Source organism: Portunus trituberculatus, chromosome 19 (genome assembly GCF_017591435.1).
Source record: "Portunus trituberculatus isolate SZX2019 chromosome 19, ASM1759143v1, whole genome shotgun sequence".
In the NCBI taxonomy this organism is placed as follows: Eukaryota; Metazoa; Arthropoda; class Malacostraca; order Decapoda; family Portunidae; genus Portunus; species Portunus trituberculatus.
This window is the reverse complement of record NC_059273.1, coordinates 5,984,792-6,008,211: the sequence shown is the minus strand read 5'-3', so window position 1 is coordinate 6,008,211 and position 23,420 is coordinate 5,984,792. Positions and strand designations below refer to the sequence as shown.

Here is a 23,420-nt window from a genome sequence, read left to right as displayed (position 1 = left end):
TTTACTCATAATGACAGACACACGTAACTTTAGCTCGCTTGAGTCTTTGCAGGGATTTAGTACGTTACAGTAGTGACCCCCCTCCACTCCTACCCCCCACACACACACGAACCTGGGTTCGAATCCCGGCTCAGGTGTGAAGTCATTTCAAGTGTGTGGCCCCTGTTCACCTAGCAGTAATTAGGTACCCGGTGTAAGTCGGAAGTTGTGATCCGCTGCCAGGATGCAGAAACAAACACCGAGTAAAAAAAAAAAAAATATATACACACCTGGCCTAATCACTAGGCTTATCTTGCGTTATCTTGCAGCCGCGCATTGGGATGTCAGATGCCACCATGGGGTTGTGTAGACTTAGGATGTATGAATGTTACCATATAAGGAAGATGTATGAATGTTGCCATATAAGGAAGATGTATGAATGTTACCATAAAAGGATTATGTATAAGTATGCTAATGTGTAGAAGTTTCAGCTGACTCTGTAACATACCATTCCAAATAAACCGAAATATTGTTCTTATTATTATTTTACACACACACACACACACACACACACACACACACACACACACACACACACACACACACACACACAGGAAGAAGTAGAAGGATAAGCTAACACCTGTCGTTCTGAAAGGTGAGAGGCATTGTGTTCATCCCAGGGTGCCGCTAACCCAGGTGAACACCTCGGGGGCAAAATAATACAGCAGGATGAGACCACCTATTTTTGCCACGTTGAATATCGTGTCACGTTTGAGTGTGTACATGAAAGCATCCAGCCACGCCTCAAAGGAACCAAACCGTGCTTGCGGGGGCGTCAAGGTGCGGTGCCAATATCGCTTGGCCCCAGCACTCCTTCCGCCACTTGCTTGCCACGAGAGGCGTAGAAACAAACCACCGCTTGTGTTGCCCTGTACAACACCAGCCTCAGGGACGTCTAGCAGCGTCTTAACGTGAGAGGGGGCTGCTGGCGCGCCACCTGTGAAGGATTCCACCGCCAAGTCCCCGGTGACTGCCACACCGCCCCTCACACTGTCAGCTGTAGGGAGTTATGAAAAAAAATTAATCCTTATGTTTTCGTGGTGTTTAGTAAAACTAACTGATTTATAAGATTAATATGCTACTCTGTTGCTTTATTGAATAGACTGTTAGTGTGTGTGTGTGTGTGTGTGTGTGTGTGTGTGCGCGCGCGCGCTCGATATTTAAGTACCTGTTTGTCTTTTTTTAGGTTTAGTTGATAACACAGTCAACACTAGATACACGGCAGCGTGCATGAGGGGACTGATATAGCAATGCTGTACACGGAAGGAGTAAAAGCGTGGCTGGCGGGGAGAAAGTGGCTGAAGCGCTCCTGGAGCCTCACCGCCTCACTGCGCATAGTGGGTTCGCCGCTCCTGGGCTCTCACTTTCCCCTTCATTCTGCCGCCACTCCCTGTTGCCTTGGAAATTTTAACTAAAATCCTACTCCAACGTGATAAGGACACTAATGCACATCAGGCAGAAGAGGGAGAATCCCATTGTCCCCGCGGCACATCCCAGCCCCACTAGCGGTACTGTCATGACACTTACCGGATAACAGCAGCAAAAACACCAATAGGAACAGCAGGAGCAGCAGAAGTGCGGCAGATGCCATGGCTGGGTGGTGACTGTTGTTTGAGAAACCTAGCAGCCTGCCCCTCCCCTCCCCACCCTGCACACTACTGACACAGCGGATGTAACAGTACTTAAGTATACGCCCCGTAACCCTTCCACCCCATAAATGTCGCCTGTGTGTGTGTGTGTGTGTGTGTGTGTGTGTGTTATAGAACACGAATAGGAGCGGGCCTACTTCTAAGGATCAGACGAGAAATGAAAGTTAGATGTCATTCCACTAAGAGGCCTTCAGAGGGCTCTCATGCGGGATTCGTTGCTTACAATACCCCACACGACTTTATATATAACAAGCAACCCAAGCCGAGCAGTGCTTGGTGACACCCATGGTCCGTTCCCTTCTTATAAGCAGTGAAAGACCTACACACACACACACACACACACACACACACACCAATAGACGAGTTGAAGAGGGTGTACCTCACCTTCATCCTCCCCAAACTCATGAATGCCCCCACCCCCAGCTTGGTCCTCTCTCAGCTCCACTCAACAGCAGCAGCTACAGAATGTGCAAAAGAGGGAGTGCATGGTTATCCTCGGCCCTCTCTACACAAATTACGACGAAGTCCTAACCACCTTGAGTCTGCCCAAATAGTCTGCCGGACAGAGAGTGACCCTAGAGAAACGTAGAGACCTTCCGCGTCACCCACCTATACGCCACCTGCTCCCCTCTGACGCACCACGCTCGGTGCGTGCCACAAGGCAGCAGAACAAGATAATGGTCCTAAGGGCACCACGCACGGACCGATACCACCTCAGTGCGATCCCCACAATGGTGAGAGCAATAAACCATTAGGCTAGTGTACCAATCTTAAGCCTTCCCTATCCCCTATATAAATTTTCAGTATGTATATACTGCAATTTTAATCAACCGTTTATTACTGTATTATTATTATTATCACACACACACACACACACACACACACACACACACACACACACACACACACACACACACACTGCTGCCGGGATAAGCTATAAGAAACCGAAATCGCAATGATAATAAGTAAGAAACTAAACATTGATTGAGATATGATGGATTATGGGACATTAGAACTAGAATACAGAAATAATCTCCCAAGAAAGATCATAAGCATTCAGTGTCAAAAATCATAAGAAAGGGTGCGAGACGAAGAAAAAAACAAGTTGTGGTACTTACAAGACGAGGCTCTTTGCGGCAGCCAGTAAAACCTGACAACGAAAACTAAAGCTGAAATATGCATCCCTCCATTCCTTCCGTCCATAAAGAATAGGCATCATGCAATACAAGATACGCCCTCCACAGACTAAGAGAGAAACCGTGGAGGAACATTAATCACTATGGCCTATATACAAATGACTTCTTACCTTGCTCTCGGTTGATGGTGGTGGGTTGTCCTTATGCTCTGTTTATTTGCTTGATAACTTTGCTGATTTTTAGTTAGATATTAGCTATATATAGTAGGGCTTTATTTAGTCTGCAGCTGTTTATCTCTTACTTCATCCAATTTTTTTTTTTTTTTTTTTTATATTTTGTAAATGATATGTTTGTTATTCGAATGTTGGTCAGGGAAGGATAATCGAATTCAGCTTGGCAAGCAGATTATACACACACACACACACACACACACACACACACACACACACACACACACACACACACACATATATATATATATATATATATATATATATATATATATATATATATATATATATATATATATATATATATATATATATATATATATATATATATATATATATATATATATATATATATATATATATATATATATATATATATATATTCTTTCTCACAGAAGAGAAAGAAGAAATAAGAAAGAATGGAATATCTCGAAACATCGCAAGATTGCTAGAGAAATCACAGTATGTATTACAAGCTAAACAACGCTGTCACCGCTGTAGACTTCAACAAAACACACGCACTGCAGCAGATCAAAACAGTGAAACACACACACACACACACACACACACACACACACACACACCGCGTAGTGTAGTGGTTAGCACGCTCGAATCACAATCGAGAGGGTCCGGGTTCGAGTCCCGTAAAGCGGCGAAGCAAATGGGCAAGCCTCTTAATGTGTAGCCCTTGTTCACCTAACAGTAAATAGGTACGGGATGTAACTCGAGGGGTTGTGGCCTCGCTTTCCCGGTGTGTGGAGTGTGTTGTGGTCTGAGTCCTACCCGAAGATCGGTCTATGAGCTCTGAGCTCGCTCCGTAATGGGGAAGACTGGCTGGATGACCAGCAGACGACCGAGGTGAATTACACACACACACACACACACACACACACACACACATATATATATATATATATATATATATATATATATATATATATATATATATATATATATATATATATATATATATATATATATGTATACCATTTTCATTCCATATATTCTCATACGCACGCACCCTTCCACTTGGGTTCATGACTTAGAAATTTGCCAGCTATATTATCATTTAGTACTGTGAATGATGTGCAGGCCTGCAGAGGCTGGTGTCCCACTGTTACAAGTAAATAGCCGTCACCAAATCCCAGAGGCAATGAAAGCCCAATGCCACTGCCGAGGCTATGCGGTGCGGTTAGTGTTCTGGGCCTGTACTCTGCCTGCAGGTCATTACGATGGTTTCCCTCAGTTTCTCGTAAGCTTTACCTGCTTAGTGTAGTTTTGTGATTATTCATTGTTGTTAGTATGGTTACAGGGATGAAAACACGGGTTCTTTTCATGGGAGTCATATTTTCATTGTTTTATTTATCTACTTGTTTAGTTTTATTATGCAATTCTTTATTCTGGAGAATATTTTCAAAACACATAAATGTGATTTGAAATCTCATTTTTTAAAATTATTATTATTGTTTTCGTTGATGAAGTAGATTACATGTCACGGTATCTCCAGAATAAACGCGTTCTTGAAAACCCTCCAGCATCTTCTGGTAGAACTAGCAAGCTACCGCTATTTATTCTTATATTTTTGATACTCCTTAAATCTTTGTCCAGGGGTGGGTGGCAAGGTCCATCTTCCTCCTTTGTTGTATTTCATAATTAATGCAACAATAAATGTATCAATCAATCAATCTATCACTGCGATGGGCAAGATTGAGATACTGAAAATAATGGATTGTTTGATTATTAACAGAAACAGTGCGGCACTGATGGGATAATAGGATGGGACGCTGAAATATTGTGGAAAATTGAGATCATATTATATCTTATATTCGTAGATTGTTTAGATTCTTTAGAAGCTAAATGACACTTGAGGAATACGTAGATGCTGGAGAAAGATACTGGGGCGTGAACATGTTACTCAGTTACTGGGACGCTGGTGAGATACCGGGATACGTTGGAATATTGAATGCTGGCGGGTTGGTAACTTGGTAACGGGACCTTGACAGCAGCGGGGCAGAAGTGCACGCCCCTGATGAAACTGCAACCTTGCAACCTTCTATCATGACCGCGAAAATTTCTTGACTTCCCTAGAAACACAGTGATTCCATTCATCTCACCTGTTTTATTCATACAATATTTTTAGAAGTACAGTGTTTCATAAACGTGTTTTTTTTTATTATTATAAATATTATTATTATTATTTTTTAGTGTTTGCATTATTATAAACAGTACGACCGTCAATTTTCAAAGACATTATGCGATACCAGTAAAGTACATAGATTGAATAAACTTACCTGAAACTGTATACTGAACATGAATACATATTAATGCAGACTTTGGTGCTTTGTTTATGAGTGATTAGGTGAAGTTAAGTTGGTACAATATTCAGGAAAATTAAAGAAGTACTGCTATCGTCTCCATTAACTTCAAACCGAATGGAGATAAATAATAGTAAAGCCTCTTATATATTATAACTGAGTGGTTAGTTTAGGTTTAGTTAATATAAAATGTAGGAAAAAAAAAAAAAAGAAAAGAAAAGGAAATACCACTACCGTCCCAGGAGAAAGACCAGCTATGACAGATCCACTTGTAGCCCCTCATAGGACCCTTAATTATTAGCGGTGTTATTTCACGGTCTTGCTCTTCACCAGGTAGGAATTGAGCCCTGCTCTTGGTGCATCTACTCACTACTTTCCATTGACTAGCATTGTAAGTTGAGCAATATCCGGTTGGAGTTTAGTAAGGGAAGTTCTAAAGAAAATACGTGGTGCCCCTGCCGGCGAGGGGGTGAGAATACATTATCTCGCCTGCACTTAAATCCTGGGACGGCTTTCTCAGTACTGGAGGATCTTATCTTAGACACTGGTAACCCTCAGACTGATGGAGTTTTGGGGATCGTTACAATAACCTTAGCTCACAAATTTTCAGAGTGACTTCCAAGATATGAATATTTCCTTTCCTTCAAGTTGTGTTCGGTAGAGTGAAGAAGAAAAAAAAAAAATTTAGTAAATGAACTGAATTCATTTAGTGTTAATCCAGCCACAACTAATCTTAATCATATCAAATCAGACTTTAGGACGAAAATTCTTATGTTAATGTTGTCCTTAGTATTTCCTCAAGTTTTGATGGAAATGGTTTGATGAAGGTTGGGTACATCACTTCAAAGTTAGTGATTGATTGTTTTAAACTTGAATGTATCATGAATCATCAATTTGCACTGTGGGGTCATTAATTTTTAGTCATTCCTTTCTTCAGGGTTTTACAGGTTCTAATGTAAAATATTAAGGTTTTTGCAATTCTTGATCATGTTTAACAAGGATTGTGCATTAAGAACCTGATGATAGAGATAAGCTTTTCAAAATCAAGACCTAGAAGGCATTATCTTTGGATGGTCTTCTAAGTAATACTGGATTGTGCCTAAGTTAAGTGAAGTGTCAGAATACATGACTGTTTGTTATTATGTTGTAAATCTAAACTCCCATTTGTCACAGAGTTTATTAGCTGAAATATCTTGGAATGTCAATCATCCTCCAGCTGAAACAGAAAATGGTCAAACAGAATCATATATTATTGCACAAAATTCCTTAACTTCTTCCTTTAAAGTCACAATTCTTTAGTATTCCACAGTAATCTGGTATCTCAGTTTGTACCTTTTCATGCAATACGATCAATGTATTTGTAACTCATTCTGTGATTTTTTTAATGCTGTGTGTGCATCCGACAGTATAATTTTGCAATCCATGTAAAGTTTCACTAATAGTTTGCTTCCCTGACAGCTGGTGAGCATAGTGTGTGCTGTGCCAGGATGGGGAGTCCTAAGCTACAGTTCCGAGGGTCCTTGAGCACCGTAGACCCCAGGAAGTCTCCGGTGCTGATTGTAGGGCAGCTGGGGCACCTGACTGGCTTGTCATTCTCTGATGTGGCTCCAAGACTCCAGCCCAGGGTGGATGAGGAAGTAAGTCTTGATCTTCACCTAGGAGGATTGCAGAGGAGCTTGTGTTATCTTGAGCTTTTACTATGTGAAATGTTCTGAGGATGCTGACATGTTGATGTTTTATTCATGTATTTTTTTTTTATGAGTAGTGATGAAAATGTATTGCAAGAGCTGTCATGCTTTACTAAATACGAATAAGCTTAATGTAGGATTATGTAGGTGTTCTTTCTATGTATCCACAAACATATTTTATCTAGCATGCATCGATTCCAAATATGTTTAAATAGTTTGTTATTTCTGCTTAGGTATTGAAATTTTCACCTATTCATTGGCTTTAGATTTATGATTTTCCATATGACTTTCAATCATTTATTATTAGACATTTATTATTAGAATTATTCCCCATCAGACATGCATTTTCTCCATATTTGTTCATTTCCTTGTAACTTTCCCATATCACTACCACATGACATATCAAAACTTTTCTTTATCAGGCCTGGAATCTTGCCGTCAACAGTCTGCAGCCTTCCCCGACAGATTATTGCTCACTCTACCTGAATCTGGCCACAGTGGCTGCTCTGCCCATCAAGTGTTCCCGTCACAACACCCCGTCCAGGACCCATGCTGTTACCAAGCTTGTCAAGACCCACTCAACTGGCGGTGACGAGTGCATTGTGGTGAGTAAGAAGTTATTGGTATATGAATGCATCTTAGTGACTTGGAGGTTACTATTGTATTGACTGATGTTTATATTTATCACATCCAGAACATGATGTGAGAGTAGATTGTGTTATATCTCTCTCTCTCTCTCTCTCTCTCTCTCTCTCTCTCTCTCTCTCTCTCTCTCTCTCTCTCTCTCTCTCTCTCTCTCTCTCTCTCTCTCTCTGTTGGAAGTCATCACTGTTAGAATATAATGTGAATGAAAACATTGGATGTTTCGTCTCTGATTACTGTAACATTATTTATTGAAATCAGAGAATGCAGTGTATTAATGTTTTGCCCTGTAACAGCTGGTGTGTGAGAGAAATGATGTGTATGCCAGTGCCTGTGGGGTGGCACGCGCCTACCCCACCTACTCCCGAAAAACAGCCTCTGGAGGTTCTTCCACAGAGCACACAGTGACGGTAGAAGTGCTGCTGGTCGGGAAGGGAGATGCTCCTCTCACGCAGGAAGACATCAAGGTAAGAAAATGGTAATGGTCACGAACCTGAACTATCACATGTCCCTTAGATGTCATTGCTTTGGGATTATATATATCTGAAATATTGAAATTCACAAACTGTAAACTTTGAACTGAAGAAGTCTTATGCATAAGTAGCTGAACTATAATACACACATGCTTCCTATCAGTTTCAATGACAACTGTATCAGGGAGCACAAGAGAGATGCCAGTAAAAAAAAATTGTCATTACAAGCAGAAGCCTTCACAAATATAAAAGGTGTCATCTTTTTTTAATTTTTTTTTTTTATTTATACCATGTGGATTTTTCACAGAAGTTTCTGGGCTAAAGGGGATATTTTTTGGGGTACCTCCTATCTCAAAGCCCACCCACTAGGAAACCATTGCCCCGAATGAGGAAGCCCAACCTACACTTGGACTGTGGACAGGATTTGAACCCGTGCGCTTGGAGATCCCTCGGGCCCCAAAGCACGCATGGTTCCACTGTACCACGGCAATCCTAAGCAATTAAAAACAAATAATGAATATATTTGCCCACTGGTACTATAGGCCAAGACCATAAGAAATTGATAAATAAACAGGAGACCTTTAGCAACATATGATCATTTTTCTGTTTCAGTTGCTTGAGGATGCTGTGTTTAGTGTCCGCCTTGCTGCCAGGATTGTTGACACTCCTGCCAATGAGATGCACACTGATGCTTTCATTGAGGTGAGGCCAGTGCAGTACTAACTTTTGTACTCTTGTGAGAGCTCCTCTGTGGTAAGGGCACAGCTTGATTTACTGTTGAGGTAGAACAATACTACAATATACGTATTTCATCTGCTTTGTAAAAATCCAAAGTGGTTGCAACTGTTCAGGCAACCTTTCTTTATGGTGGATCTCATCCTTGTCAGTAAGTGTATATAAATGCTGTAATTTTTGTTTTTTTATGTTATTATCTTTACTCTCGTAAATTGGATGTTCTGTGCACTGCCCAAGCTTTCTATTGCATTAAGGCTATTTGAGAAATTTTGTTAATTTTCCAGACACCTCAAGTAAGGTTGGTTAGTATTGCAGTTTCTAGACAACCTACCTATGCTTTTGTGCAGCATACCTAGTTGACTGTATTTTTGTTATACAGGAGTGTTTTATTTACAGGAAGTGCACAAAGTTGCCCAAATGTTAGACATAAAGCCAATGATCATACGGGGAGAGGATCTGGCAGCCAAGGGTTTTGGTGGCATCTATGGTGTTGGTAAAGCAGCCATCCACCCTCCAGCTCTGGTGGTGCTCTCCCACATGCCATCTGGAGCCACTGACAGCATAGCCTGGGTTGGCAAGGGCATTGTGTATGACACTGGTGGACTCAGCATCAAAACTAAGGTAAGTACACTTCAAGTATGGTGCTTGGAGGTTATGTGAACTGTATAGTTTCAAGTATGCAAGAATAATTGAGAAAATGTGTAATAAGGTGAAAATTTAGACAACAGAATTAGTGACTGTGGATTTAGATAAGTAAAGAAAACTACTGCCAGCTGAACAGCGCTTCTTACACAATCTTCAAGTGAGCCTACAGGTGCTATAGGCCTTCGCGTATAAAAAAAAAAAAAATAAATAAAAAATAAATAAAATAAATAAATAAATAAACGTCGCCTTGATGTAGCTTTACTCATACTGAGTCTTTCTCTCCTTCCTATAGACCAGCATGCCAGGGATGAAGAGAGATTGTGGAGGTGCAGCTGGCATACTTGGGGCATTCTGTGTGGCTGTGCAGTCTGGATTCATCCAAAACTTACATGCCATATTCTGTTTAGCTGAAAATGCTGTTGGGCCAACTGCTACGAAGCCTGATGACATTCACACACTCTACTCAGGAAGGTGATTTAGTCTTTTCTGATACTATGTTGTAGTGATTTATTGTTCTGAGCTTTTATCTGTCTAGTGAGCAAAGAAGATACTAAAGTGACATAAATATACATTTTATTTCTCTTTTTATATTTCTTCAAATTATTTATTCATTTGTTATTGTAGTCAAGTGTCACATTAACAGTGGAAATGATTTTGCTTTATTAATTGCTGATCTCTCTCTCTCTCTCTCTCTCTCTCTCTCTCTCTCTCTCTCTCTCTCTTCTTCTTCTTCTTCTTCTTCTTCTTCTCTCTCTCTTCTCTCTCTCTCTTCTTCTTCTTCTTCTTCTTCTTCTTCTTCTTCTTCTTCTTCTTCTTCTTCTTCTTCTTCTTCTTCTTCTTCTTCTTCTTCTTCTTCTTCTTCTTCTTCTTCTTCTTCTTCTTCTTCTTCTTCTTCTTCTTCTTCTTCTTCTTCTTCTTCTTCTTCTTCTTCTTCTTCTTCTTCTTCTTCTTCTTCTTCTTCTTCTTCTTCTTCTTCTTCTTCTTCTTCTTCTTCTTCTTCTTCTTCTTCTTCTTCTTCTTCTTCTTCTTCTTCTTCTTCTTCTTCTTCTTCTTCTTCTTCTTCTTCTTCTTCTTCTTCCTTTTTTAATAGGACTGTGGAAATTAACAACACTGATGCTGAGGGTCGCTTGGTGCTGAGTGATGGCGTTGCTTACGCTGCCAAAGAGCTGCACTGCTCCACAGTTCTGGACATGGCAACCCTCACAGGGGCTCAGGGCACAGCCACAGGTAAGCTTTTGTTATGCAGTCATTGAGATCATCCTCTAAACATATGCATGAGAAGAGGATATGTTTTGTTTATTGTCTTTTACCTATTACTTACATGAAGGAATACAAATAGTCATCTTAAATACCTTCCTTGACCTCTTCATTCCGGGCAATACATGTAGATAATAGCCCCAGTGCTGTGTGTTGTGATGGGAGATACCGGACCTAGAGGCAGCTCTCTCTCTCTCTCTCTCTCTCTCTCTCTCTCTCTCTCTCTCTCTCTCTCTCTCTCTCTCTCTCTCTCTCTCTCTCTCTCTCTCTCTCTCTCTCTCTCTCTCTCTCTCTCTCTCTCTCTCTCTCTCTCTCTCTCTCTCTCTCTCTCTCTCTCTCTCTCTCTCTCTCTCTCTCTCTCTCTCTCTCTCTCTCTATATATATATATATATATATATATATATAAAATTCTGTGGAAATGAGAATGATAATTGTAAGTGATTTTTCCTACTAGGTACGTATATTGTGAAGTAAACCAAGGCAAATTTTAGAGGAAAAAAAAATTATAGTTTGGCAGCTCTCAGCAATTTTCTGAAGATGGCAAACAGCAGAAAATGGCTGAAAGTAGCTCTATTTATGATAACCACATCATGATAAGTCCTATATTGTCATACTCATGCATATGAGAAACATATGCATAAAATGAGGATATGTGTTTTATATTATCCTTTATCAGTACATACAATATTAATGAAGGAATATCATCATCATCTTAAGTACCTTCATTGACTGCTTCATTCCAGGCAATAGATAACAGCTGTATCTGGGTTGGGGGTTGATGGGGAGGATACCAGACTCAGTGACCCTTCTCTCTCTCTCTCTCTCTCTCTCTCTCTCTCTCTCTCTCTCTCTCTCTCTCTCTCTCTCTCTCTCTCTCTCTCTCTCTCTCTCTCTCTCTCTCTCTCTCTCTCTCTCTCTCTCTCTCTCTCTCTCTCTCTCTCTCTCTCTCTCTGGATCATGTTAGTAAAGTGATGGTTCACATGAGTATGTATATTTTATGGAATAAACCCCAGGCAAATTTTAGAGAAAAAAATTGTATAGTTTGGCTGCTCTTGTCAATTTTCTGAAGGTAACAAATGTACTGGTTTTACTGATTGCTGCCACCCCTGTACTGGTCCTTGGTGCCAGTGTACTGGTTCCAAGTACCAGGTACAGATTGTTTACCCTTTTTATCTTCCCTGGGACAAGTCAAAACTAACGGGGTAATGAAAAATATAAATTTTAAGGATGAAAAGTAACAAAAATGCTTTCACTCTCTCTCTCTAGCGTTGGCAGTGCCCTTACAACCAAAGAAAACAGGCACACAATGAGCACCAGTTCTCATTCGAGCACTTCTATCACTACCCTATCTAACCTAACACACAGCCTACGTGGGGGCTAGGGGAACCTTATGTGCTCAACAGACAACCTGCGGGGAGCCTCCACCTGGCGTCTCCCTCATCACTCGTCTCTCTCTCCTTCTCTGTTTCTCCTCCTGGGTGTCTCCAGACAGCCACGCACAGACAAGGGGAGACAAGACAAACTCAGGCTGTTCTACCTCCGTGCGAGTCCAAGCTGGCAATAGAGACCAAAACCATGCCTACGCCCTTATTCATACCCTTCATGACATCACTACTACTATATGTATTTCCTATTTGTGTTTCTCATTACCCCCACAACAAATATTCCATACTCTAAAAATAACAATACAATTATTAGGCATTCGAAAGTGCAGAGTATAAGGATTTTTATGGTGGCTCCTTAAATAAGGATCTTAAGGCTTCCCACTCTCTACCGGAATCAGTACACAAACAACAGAAAAAGGCTGAAAGTAGTTAACTTTTATGGTAAACAAATCATAATATTGGTTCCATAAAAAAATTTGCAGGGTTTATTGGTACCTATCCTAGTATAAGCGAATCATGCATCCTTGTGTTGAAGAGGTTAAGTGTGTTTTCTGTCTAAAGTTGTATGACATATGTAGAACAGGATTTGTGATCAAGTGCAATGTTGCAGATATATTTAAAGAAACTCCGCAGTATATTAATGAGTTTATATTTGTACCCGAAGGCCATGTTAGAATATGATGTCAGATTAAGCAGATAGTGTGGCCCTGTATGTGCAGATAACTAACCAGTTAAATTGAATAACTTTTAGGAAAGTTCCATGGTGCTGTGCTAACTAACAGCCAAGATTGGGAAGATGCAGCAGTGTCAGCTGGAGTAGTTTCAGGGGATTTGCTTCATCCACTCCCATTCACCCCTGAGCTTCACTTTGCTGAATTTGCTTCTGCTGTGGCTGATATGAAGAACTCTGTTGCTGTAAGTTTGAGTGTGTGTGTGTGTGTGTGTGTGTGTGTGTGTGTGTGTGTGTGTGCGTGTGTGCGTGCGTGCGCGCGCGCGTGTATACGTGCGTGTGTGCGTGCATGTGTGTATCCACAGTTGCCTGCTGGTCACCCAGCCAGCCTTTCCCATTATGGAGCGAGCTCAAAGCTTATAGACCGATCTTCAGGTAGGATTGAGACCACACCTCACTCCACATACTGGGACAATGAAGCCACAACTCCTCAAATTGCATCCCGTAGCTGCTTGCTGGTAGGTGAACAGGGGCTACACATTAAGAGGCTCACACACATGCCTTTGTCGTGCCTGGGACTTCTTGGTTGTGAGCTGAGTGTGCTAACCACTACACTACACAGTGTGTATTTACCTAGTTGTATTGTACAGGGTTTGAACAGGGCTCATAGTGTTCTGTTTCCATGCTTCCATTTATCCAGTTAATATCTCCACCCGGCCGGGGAATCGAACCCCGATCCTCTGGCGTGTGAAGCCAGCGCTCTAAGCACACGTGTGTGTGTGTGTGTGTCTTTGTGTATTACAGGGCTCGAGCTAAGCTCTCTGTGTCCTGTCTCCTTGTCCATTCCTGTCATATCTCTCTTTCATCTGATTGACACACACCACGTTAACGACATCAGTGCTCAGTTTATTCCACTTATCAATGCTACGGTGTGGGAAACTGTATTTTCTCACGTCATTTAGACAGATGTCTTTTATTAGCTTTTTTCCATGTCCTCGGAGATGATTACTTGTGGTCACCTTTATCAACTCTCTGTCCAGTATGTCAATCTTGTTCACCAATTTATACATAGTTATCATGTCTCCTCTTGTTCTTCTCTCTTCTAATGTGGTCAGCCCCAGCTTCCTCAGTCTTTCCTCATAGTCTAACTCCCTGAGTCCTGGTACCATCCTTGTTGCCAGCCTCTGTACCCTTTCTACCTTCTTCACATTTTTCTTCATATGCGTGACCAGACACAAGCTGCATATTCTAACTGGGGTCTTATTAAGGTACATAATATCTTCTTCATCATTCCTTCATCTAGGTAGTGGAATGCAAGGCCAATATTTTGAAGCATGTTATATGTTTTCCAAAAAATCTTGTTAATGTGTTTCTCCGGTGACAAAGTGTTTTGCACGGTTACTCCTAAGTCTTTCTCCTCATTGGTCTCTTTAATTTTCTCATCACCCAGCCTGTAATCCCAGTTTGGTCTGTATCTACTTCTTCCCATTTTCATAACATGGGTCTTGTCTATATTAAATTCCATCTGCCACTCCTTACTCCACTCATATATTTTATCAAGATCTTCCTGTAACTTGTTACAATCTTCCACATTCTTTACTCTCCTCATAATTTTAGTATCGTCCGCAAACATGTTCATGTAACTGTCAATTCCTACTGGCATATCATTAACATAAATCAAAAACATGATGGGACCAAGCACTGACCCTTGTGGAACTCCACTGGTTACCTTCTTCCACTCGGACTTCCTTCCTCTCACCACTGTTCTCATTTCTCTTCCCACTAAGTAATTTTCCATCCATTTTGCTAGTTTATCATTTACTCATGTGTGTGTGTGTGTGTGTGTGTGTGTGTGTGTGTGTGTGTGTGTGTGTGTGTGTGTGTGTGTGTGTGTGTGTGTGTGTGTATTTACCTAGTTGTATTTACCTAGTTGTAGTTTTACAGGGCCTGGGCTTTATGCTCGTGTGGCCCCGTCTCCATATCTACACTTATCCAATTTTACTTTAAAAGTGTGTGTGTGTGTGTGTGTGTATTTACCTAATTGTAGTTTTACAGGGCCTGGGCTTTATGCTCGTGTGGTCCCGTCTCCATATCTACACTTATCCAATTTTTCTTTAAAACTATGTACACTCTTTGCTGATACCACTTCCTCACTCAAACTGTTCCAAGTCTCAACACATCTTTGCGGGAAACTAAATTTTTTAACATCTCTCAGACATCGTCCCTTCCTTAGTTTCTTACTATGCGATCTTGTGCTTCTAAAGTCATATTCTTCTCTCAGGATCAGTTTCTCATTATCCACTTCATCCATTCCGTTAATCAATTTATAAACTTGTATCAGATCCCCTCTCTCTCTTCTCTGCTCCAAGGTTGGTGTGTGTGTGTGTGTGTGTGTGTGTGTGTGTGTGTGTGTGTGTGTGTGTGTGTGTGTGTGTGTGTGTGTGTGTGTGTGTGTGTGTGTCTGTCTGTCTGTCTGTCTGTCTGTCTGTCTGCTCACACTTGAGATGCTCTTGTGTCGGCTACTTCTGTTTATGGAGCTTTGGTTAATTACAAGGGTGGGCTGAAAAGTTCTTAGGCTCACAATGATGCATTGGTTGCAAAAAACCATAAGTTGTTTATTATTCAGCATAGTCTTCCTCTTCGGTCCACACACTTCTCCCGCCAGTGTTGCAGCGTTTGGATTGCTGTGGTATAGAAGCTCTCATCCTGATCACCAAAGCAGTCCTCGAAAGCAGATGTGACCTCATTATTAGTGTAGTATTGCTTCTCAGCCAAGCATTTTTCATATTTTGGAATAGAAAATAGTCAGATGGTGTTAAATTGCAGGAAAATGGGAGGTGATCAATGATCTCAAAGCTACAGTCATGCACAGCAGCCATTACAGCCACCGATTTGTGAGATGGTACATTTTCCTGGTGAAACAGGACCCTCTTCATCTGTTTTCCCGACTGTTTTGACATGATATTCTTTTACAGTTCCCTCAGCAAGTTTGTGTAGTATTCTCTGTTGATAGTTAGTCCTTTCTGAGGATAATCAATGAGCACAATGCCCTTTGCATCCCTGAAGACAGTGGCCATTACCTCCCCTGCCGACAACACCACCTTTGCCCTCTTTAGAGAGGGAGAAGAGGGGTGTTTCCACCGCATTGACCGCTGTTTGGTCTCTGGTTCAAAGTAGTGGACCCAGCACTCATGTTGGGTGAGGAAATTTTCAAGGATACTGGCTGGATCTGCTTAAAAAAAGTGCCAAGTTTTTCTGACATGACCAACTTGGTGTTCTTTTGATAAGATATCAAATAGCATGACACCCACCAAGCGGAAACCTTGACATGTGAAGTTCTTTGTGCAGAATATCCTCTACTCATTCATGGGAGATGGTTAAGATATTAACTATCTGATTAACAGTTAAATGTCTGTCATGTATCACCATGTGGTGAACATGATTGATGTTTTCTAGAGTGATTGATGTGGCAGGATGTCTGGAGCTTAGGTAATCTTCAAGGCTCTCTGTATCCCTCTTAAATTCAGCTGCCCACTTTTGCACAACTGATAAAGCTGGAGCATCATTCCCTAATGTAGCAACCATGTCGACATGAATATTCCATGGAGTTAACCCCTTTTCTGCTGATATTTGATAACACCATTGTGTCAAATTTTATCCATATTCACAAAATGTATCTGGTTTTACTTTTCAAAGTCTTGAATCATTCAGTCAATGTCAGTTGATTTGAGAAGAAACAATGCTGTTAGTATAAAAAAATGTTGAATTTAATGCATACCAAGTTTCATTGGTGTGGCATAACTCCTGAATCAGCCTGTGAACTTTTCAGCCTATCCTCTTGTTTTAGAGCTTAACTGATTTATTAATTCCTTTAATTGTTCCTCTTTTTTTAGGTAGTGATTAAACAGTTGCTTCCTTTCAGGATCGTTTAAATGCTACTGCTTCCTGTGCTGGTCTTTTTATTGCTGCCCACCTTGGCTTTGACTTCCCTGGAAGTTGGATTCACGTTGACATGGCTTACCCAGTACACTGTGTGAGTTGTAGAAGTGTGTTGAAAGTTTCCACTTGCTCACTATAAAATATATTCAAGGAAATTAATGAAAAGCCATTTCTCACTCTCATCCTCACAAATATGTAAATTTAAATGTGGTTGAAATGATTTCTCATGTTTAGCTAATGCTCCTTGTTTTCTCTGCCAGGGTGAGCGAGCAACAGGGTATGGTGTTGGTCTCCTGCCAGTATTGTTTGGACATCATTCAAAAAACAGGCTGCTGAAGAACTTGGCTCCTATTTTGTCAGAGAATGGTGGATGTGAAGAGAATTGTAAGGCCTCCAAGAAGATGAGATTATCATAATTCAGCATTGCTTTCTAATGTTTGCTCATATCCTTTAATATTCTCTAATATTTGGTGACAATAATCTTAACTTAGCATCCATTTACTTTTTTTTAACCATCAATTACTTTAAACAGGGTCACAGTTATGTAATTCATCAGAATCAAAACTGTACACAAGGATCCTTCCATTCTAGCATTAGACATGATAAAAGGTCTGCTACTTAAATGTTTGAAGGAATGTTAGTCCCTTACTCATTGTGCTGGACATCACTAGATAAGACTGTCAGAATTGTCAGGAATGTTTGGCAGCTTCCTTTCATTACAAGATACAGGGTTGTAATTTCTTTCCTTTATTTATTTTTATTAATTAGTTTATTTTTCTTAGAAGATTTTTGCAGATTATTCATTATGAAGAGATCACAGTAGTTTGAAATAAAGATAAAAAAAAAAAAAAATAGGAATATCAGTGTGAACTGTTCCTACCTGGGTTGGTTTTCTCCACTCACCTGCTGGTTTTAGTATTTCTCTTTGTGTGATGATGTTTGTGTACTTTCCTATATTTGAATGAAGTGTGGTGACAAAGGGTTCTTCAAAATAGTTTCTTGAGAAATGATGATTAATGTTTTAATAGTAATCTGGATTCCGAACAAGTTAATATTAGTGCCAAGAATTCACAAGTTGATGAATTAGGTATCATGAGTGTTGAGAGCTGCCAGAGTGGTGGTGCAGTATTTGAAGGTACTGTTCAAGATATTGTTGATGTCTATGTATTCCTTGCAAAGTGAGTATGGGTTGCAGAGTGAAAGAGGACAGTCCAAATTCTGTCCATCTGGTCAAGGGTTCAAAACTGGAACCTCTGGGGTCTTGAGCCAAGTCATGAAGTGATGCAAATAAGTGGTGGTTACACTACTCATGTTAGGGCATTTATCTTGCTTATCTCATGAATGATAAGCTGATGCACTTATGGATTCCTGTCAGTACTTAGTTTGCCAAAATATCCTTTGACCTAATACAGGAAGAGTTCAGGGATGGCTAGAGCACAACAGAAGATATCGGAATATGTATCAACGAAAACTTTTAGTTTCCAAGGCAGAAGGAGTTTCACTGTTTGATCTACTGCAGTCTCTACCGAGACAGCCAGACGTTACCCTACGGAATGAGCTCAGAGCTCATTATTTCCGATCTTCGGATAGGCCTGAGACCAGGCACACACCACACACCGGGACAACAAGGTCACAACTCCTCGATTTACATCCCGTACCTACTCACTGCTAGGTGAATAGGGGCTACACGTGAAAGGAGACACACCCAAATATCTCCACCCGGCCAGGGAATCGAACCACGGTCCTCTGGCTTGTGAAGCCAGCACTCTAACCACTGAGCTACTGGGCTGTGTTTCAGTATTCATGTATATTATCAAACAGTACAACCTTGAATACGTATTTACTGTGCCATTTTACAAAGATTGGAGGAAAGCTGCTACAAAGTTTAATACTTATGTATACTACCAGAGACTGGAAAAGAGATAATGTGTAATATTTCATACACATGTGTACTTCAGGAACTTGTTTGCCATTCCTTTGTGTAGTCAGTTGCAGTATTATGTGAAGAATGCTGGGATGTTCATCTCGGTAATAAGGATGTGCATCATCCATGAAATGACATATCAATCATTATACAGTTCATGTCATAGTAATGTACCTCATCCAACAGGTGCCTTTAGTACTGTTAACAGCAAAGTAACATTCAGTTACTTTAATGACCATTTTTATGAACAAAACTGGAAAATTTCCATATGCTCTGGTTAATTTTGATGTATGTTTTATGTAGATTACTCATGTACTCATTTTAATCATTTTAATTATATATATATATATATATATATATATATATATATATATATATATATATATATATATATATATGACATGTATTTTATTGATTACTTAACAAGTTGACATGTTATCAGTGATTTACCGTATTGATGTCCAGGCATTCATAAAAATCAATTGAGTTCTTTTTTCTTTTATTAATGTCCAGATATATATATGAAAGTCCATTTAGTCAGTTTAACCTCGGATTAAATCCTGGAAAGATATGGCATTGTCACAGAGATCGATATTATATTGTCATGTGATGCAACACAGTTTGAAGTGATCTGTTAAGATATTGAATGAATTAAGGGAAATACTCTACAATATAAGGAAATGCTTTCTATTTTGGAAATATATACCATGCTCTACATCTGACTCCCAGGATTTCTTTTTAATTTGTTCTTATTTTCAAATGAATTTTGTAGTTTAATAGCAGCCATATTTGCCAGTTTTTGCTTCTGCTGTGATGCATTGATTATATGACATTATTTACCGCTCAAACTGTGCCTATGAATCTTTACTTAAATGTTGTGTTGTTACTCTGTTGCTGCCAATCTGCAGTGCATCAAATAATCAGTGCTGGCTGACGGATGCTCCACTGCCTTTTGGAACACTCCTTTTATCTGTGTATCGGCAGCATGCCAATATGCAACTGTTTGCACTGAATAAGTAAAATTAACAGATTTGAAAATGTAAGATATTTAAAGTATCAAGTGTATCCTGCAACTGTGGAGTAATTATGTTGTGAAAACACTAAGATAATGTAACAGAATTCTTGTGCTAGACAATTAACATCTCACTTTTATATCTCTGCTGGGATTATGAGAGGGGACTGCTCCTCTCCCTAAGAAATAACTGAGTCAATTAAATTCATTCTCTTCAGGAGGGCCTGGTATTGTACCAGAGTCACTCACCTGAGATACAGAGAGTATTAGTAATTTGCAATGTCAGGTAAATAATACATATGCTTCAAAACAACTGTCACCCAACACATTTTTTTAATATTTCAACAAATTGGTTTATAAAAAAAACTTAACACTATCTGTACAATTTTTTTTCCATTTCTTCCTCCGACATGCACAAACAAATTTATTTTAAGTCAGTCACACAACATGAGGATAACAAACATACCACAAGGAGCACTAGTGAAGTATGCAAAAAGTGCTCATAGTTTTATATTTATGTGCAAAAGGAAAAACTTCATATGTGGCTTTTATATTTCACAACCAAATTTCAATGGTAAAACATGTTTTTTCCAGAGATAGTGAGTCAAATGTACTAAAGTTTTTGGCCACGAGCTTAAGATTATAGCCTTTAAAAGAAATTCTCATATTCTTCAATTTTCTTAACAACTAAAATATGTACAAACTTTTCACATGTCCCAGCATTACTCAGATTTTGCATGGATTTCTTTCTTGCCTTTCTTTGATTCCAGAATTTTATTGCACTCCATATGAATGTTGTTCATGTCAAATGCTGCCTTAATGTTGTCTTCTGTAAAGTAGAACTTTCTGAATTTAGCTTGTGCATCCAAACAAGGGCGTCTCTCCACCTCCTTGCCTTCCCTGAACAGTGATATGGTGGGAAGCTGGAGGGAGAAGGTGGTGTCATTGATGTGGTAATGTTTGGCCGCATCTGGGTAACGTCCAACATCAATCTTGCCAAACTTGAGATTATCAAGACTGTACCTGTTAGTGGGAAAAGCAATAGCTTTATCTTTGTGTCTGAGGCATTAGGAAGCAGCAAAAACAGAGAACGGATCCCTAGTCCCCTTGGTATGTTCCTCTTTAACTTTTAACAAAACATGAAATGTGACAGCAGTACGCATACTTGGCAATCAGTCAGATATCTCCCATTGGAAGGAATTATTTTTCACCATTTATTTTATGTCACAAAATCATTGGTGAAACTGATATAATGGGACATAATGCCTCTCTATGCAGTACACTAATTTTCTTCTGAAAATTATGCATACTATTCAAAATAGATTACTTTTGATCTGATTTGGAAAAAGTAAAAGATGCTGATTCAATATGAAATAAGCAACTTACTCAGCAGAAAGTTTTGCAAAGATTGGTGCAAGGCTGGAGCATGCTGGGCTCCAGGCAGTGAAGAAAGTGATAAACCACACAGTCTGGGGGTCATTGGCCATCTCATCATCAAATGCCTTGCCTTGGAAATAGATAACCTTCTCTGGCCCACTGTACACTGGTTCACCCACCACCAAGAAGTGAACTGAAACAAGAAAATGCATCTTTAGTATCTGCAAGGTGGCCATGTGATGCAAGTTCATCTTAAAAGTTCTAAGAGTAATAATCTTACCAATAGCAATGATGATGTAAATGATGCCATACACAGCATCACTGCTGAACCACAGCACCACATTGCACAGCTTGGCATACATGTTGAACACGGAGATGTACGCTATCATGGTGCGGCTCCCACTTTTGCGTGTGCGAAACATGATGATCACCAGCATGAAGAACAGCACCTCAGACTCCCACTGAAGAAATAATTGTCATATTAGTAATTTCCTTTGACTTTTAACATAATAACACTGGTCACAGCCTCCCTATGGAATGTCATCCTGAAATGGGAAGGCTTCTAGACTAGAGTACAATGATGTCATTTTCAATTCCTATGATTACAACTACAGTGGTCAGTTTTTAGATATAGTAGTGATTTTGGAGACGCAAGTTTGAGGCCCTGCCGATACTTTCCTAAAATTTTCCTAAAAAAATCTTATTAACCATGCTGTGTAATCTGGTTTGGTCATTAGTAAGGTCAGAACCAAGCATCTTTAAATAAAAAGTTTCTGACTAGATGTAACTCCTTGTATGGAGTACTCTTTATATGTTTAGGGGGATTCCACTGACACATTTATTAGATAGGGTGGAATCAATAGCTTTTCATCTCAACTCCCCTCCTCTGACTGACTGTCTTCAGCCTCTTTCTCACTGCTGAAATGCTGCATCTCTTTCTATCTTTTATCGCTATTTTCATGCTAATTGCTCTATTGATCATACTAACTGCATGCCTCCCCTCCTGCAGCCTTGCTGCACAAGGCTTTCTTCTTCCTCTCATCCCTATTCTGTCCAACCCTCTAATGCAAGAGTTAACCAGTACTCTGAATCATTCATACCTTTCATTGGTAAACTTTGGAACTCCCTGCCTCCTGTATTTCTACCTTCCTACGACTTGTCTTCTTTTAAGAGGGAGGTATCAAGACATTTGTTCCCTAATTTTAGACAAAGCTTTTTTTCTTCTAGAGAACCAGCAGCCAAGTAGGCTTTTTTTTTTTTTATATATATATAATTTTTGCCCTTGGCTGGCCCTCTCTCCTACATAGAAAAAAAAAAAACATAAATAAATAAAAAAATAAAAATTTGATGCACTCAAGCTTAGGGATAGGAATGCAAGTTATGATCATTCTTATATCACTTATGCTATATTTTAGTCACATTGCCTATAGTATAAGCCAATACAAGCTTAAAGTAACAAAAACAGTGATACTAACATGTACACATCCTGGCTTATTAATGACAAATTTTGGATTTTGTTGAATTTGATGTGGTTATGGAAAGAAGCATTAATCCACTGACTTCCAGACACAAATCATTAGTTTGCAAAATATGACAATTTCCATTCAAACTGAGGCGCACAATAGACGAAACATCAATGAATTAAAGAATAATAATAATAATAAAAAAACCCTAACCTAACCTAATCCTCAAATAAAAACGTTAGTATCACTTAAGTATTATACTATATTTCCCTTTTTTCTCAAACAATATATGGTAATCTTCATACTTTCACTGCTTTCCCCAAGAAGCAGACACGCTCACCATACTCAGCTCCCCGCACTGGGCAGGGGCGAAGATCAGCTCACAGAGGCCGGGCACATATCTCGCCATCAGGAAGCTCAAGCTCATCACCAAATTAATAGAGTGATAAGGGTGGATGAGCATCTTTATGTCCTCGAAGACCTTCATGGTGGAGGCGAGGGTGGAGAGGAGCAGAAGAGTGGAGAGAGAAAGGGGTGACAGTCACTTGGTATTCAGGCTGTCACTTGGCGGATGTTGTCCCAGCCTCTCTCTTCCCAGCAGACGATATTCGGTTTCCTCTAATGAGTGAATGGAGAAAATGACACAACCCAGTGGAAGAAAAACAATGTAGATGGCTTGCTAAAGCAGATAAGTGCTAATAAATCGCGAGGATGTTAGTTAAAGAGGAGCAACATTAAAAAGACGCCGTTACAAAAGTTCTATGCCCAAGTTATTTTAGTGTTCCGTGCCGTTATTTTATTACTGATGAATTAATTTCGTTGTGGTTCTAGTATTATAACT

At 39.8% G+C, this 23,420-nt stretch overlaps 3 protein-coding genes across 5 annotated transcripts; 1 reads left to right on the top strand and 2 right to left on the bottom strand.

The window, feature by feature from the left end:
* Positions 1-535: 535 nt before the first annotated feature.
* LOC123506379 lies at positions 536-1,707 on the bottom strand. The gene is made up of 2 exons (XM_045258457.1): positions 1,567-1,707; positions 536-1,036 (listed from the first exon to the last, which is right to left on the bottom strand). Exons 1-2 carry the CDS (start codon positions 1,628-1,630, stop codon positions 651-653), a joined length of 450 nt encoding a protein of 149 aa, XP_045114392.1. The 5' UTR covers positions 1,631-1,707; the 3' UTR covers positions 536-650.
* Positions 1,708-5,598: 3,891 nt separating this feature from the next.
* Positions 5,599-17,655, top strand: LOC123506373 (probable aminopeptidase NPEPL1). 3 transcript variants are annotated; one of them, XM_045258446.1, is made up of 11 exons: positions 5,599-5,702; positions 6,828-7,006; positions 7,480-7,662; positions 7,996-8,166; positions 8,785-8,874; positions 9,304-9,528; positions 9,845-10,023; positions 10,643-10,779; positions 12,946-13,109; positions 16,787-16,897; positions 17,064-17,655. In XM_045258446.1, the coding sequence occupies exons 2-11, from the start codon at positions 6,857-6,859 to the stop codon at positions 17,217-17,219; spliced, it is 1,566 nt and encodes a 521-aa protein (XP_045114381.1). In that variant the 5' UTR covers positions 5,599-5,702; positions 6,828-6,856; the 3' UTR covers positions 17,220-17,655. The 3 variants fall into 3 exon arrangements, with proteins under 3 accessions (XP_045114381.1, XP_045114379.1, XP_045114382.1); XM_045258444.1 differs by lacking the exon at positions 5,599-5,702 and adding an exon at positions 5,745-5,760; XM_045258447.1 differs by lacking the exon at positions 5,599-5,702 and adding an exon at positions 5,895-5,916.
* A 2,387-nt stretch (positions 17,656-20,042) lies between these two features.
* Positions 20,043-23,358, bottom strand: LOC123506377 (thioredoxin-related transmembrane protein 2 homolog). Its single transcript, XM_045258455.1, has 4 exons — positions 22,920-23,358; positions 21,397-21,577; positions 21,126-21,309; positions 20,043-20,762 (listed from the first exon to the last, which is right to left on the bottom strand). The coding sequence occupies exons 1-4, from the start codon at positions 23,064-23,066 to the stop codon at positions 20,462-20,464; spliced, it is 813 nt and encodes a 270-aa protein (XP_045114390.1). The 5' UTR covers positions 23,067-23,358; the 3' UTR covers positions 20,043-20,461.
* Between the last annotated feature and the right edge of the window lie 62 nt (positions 23,359-23,420).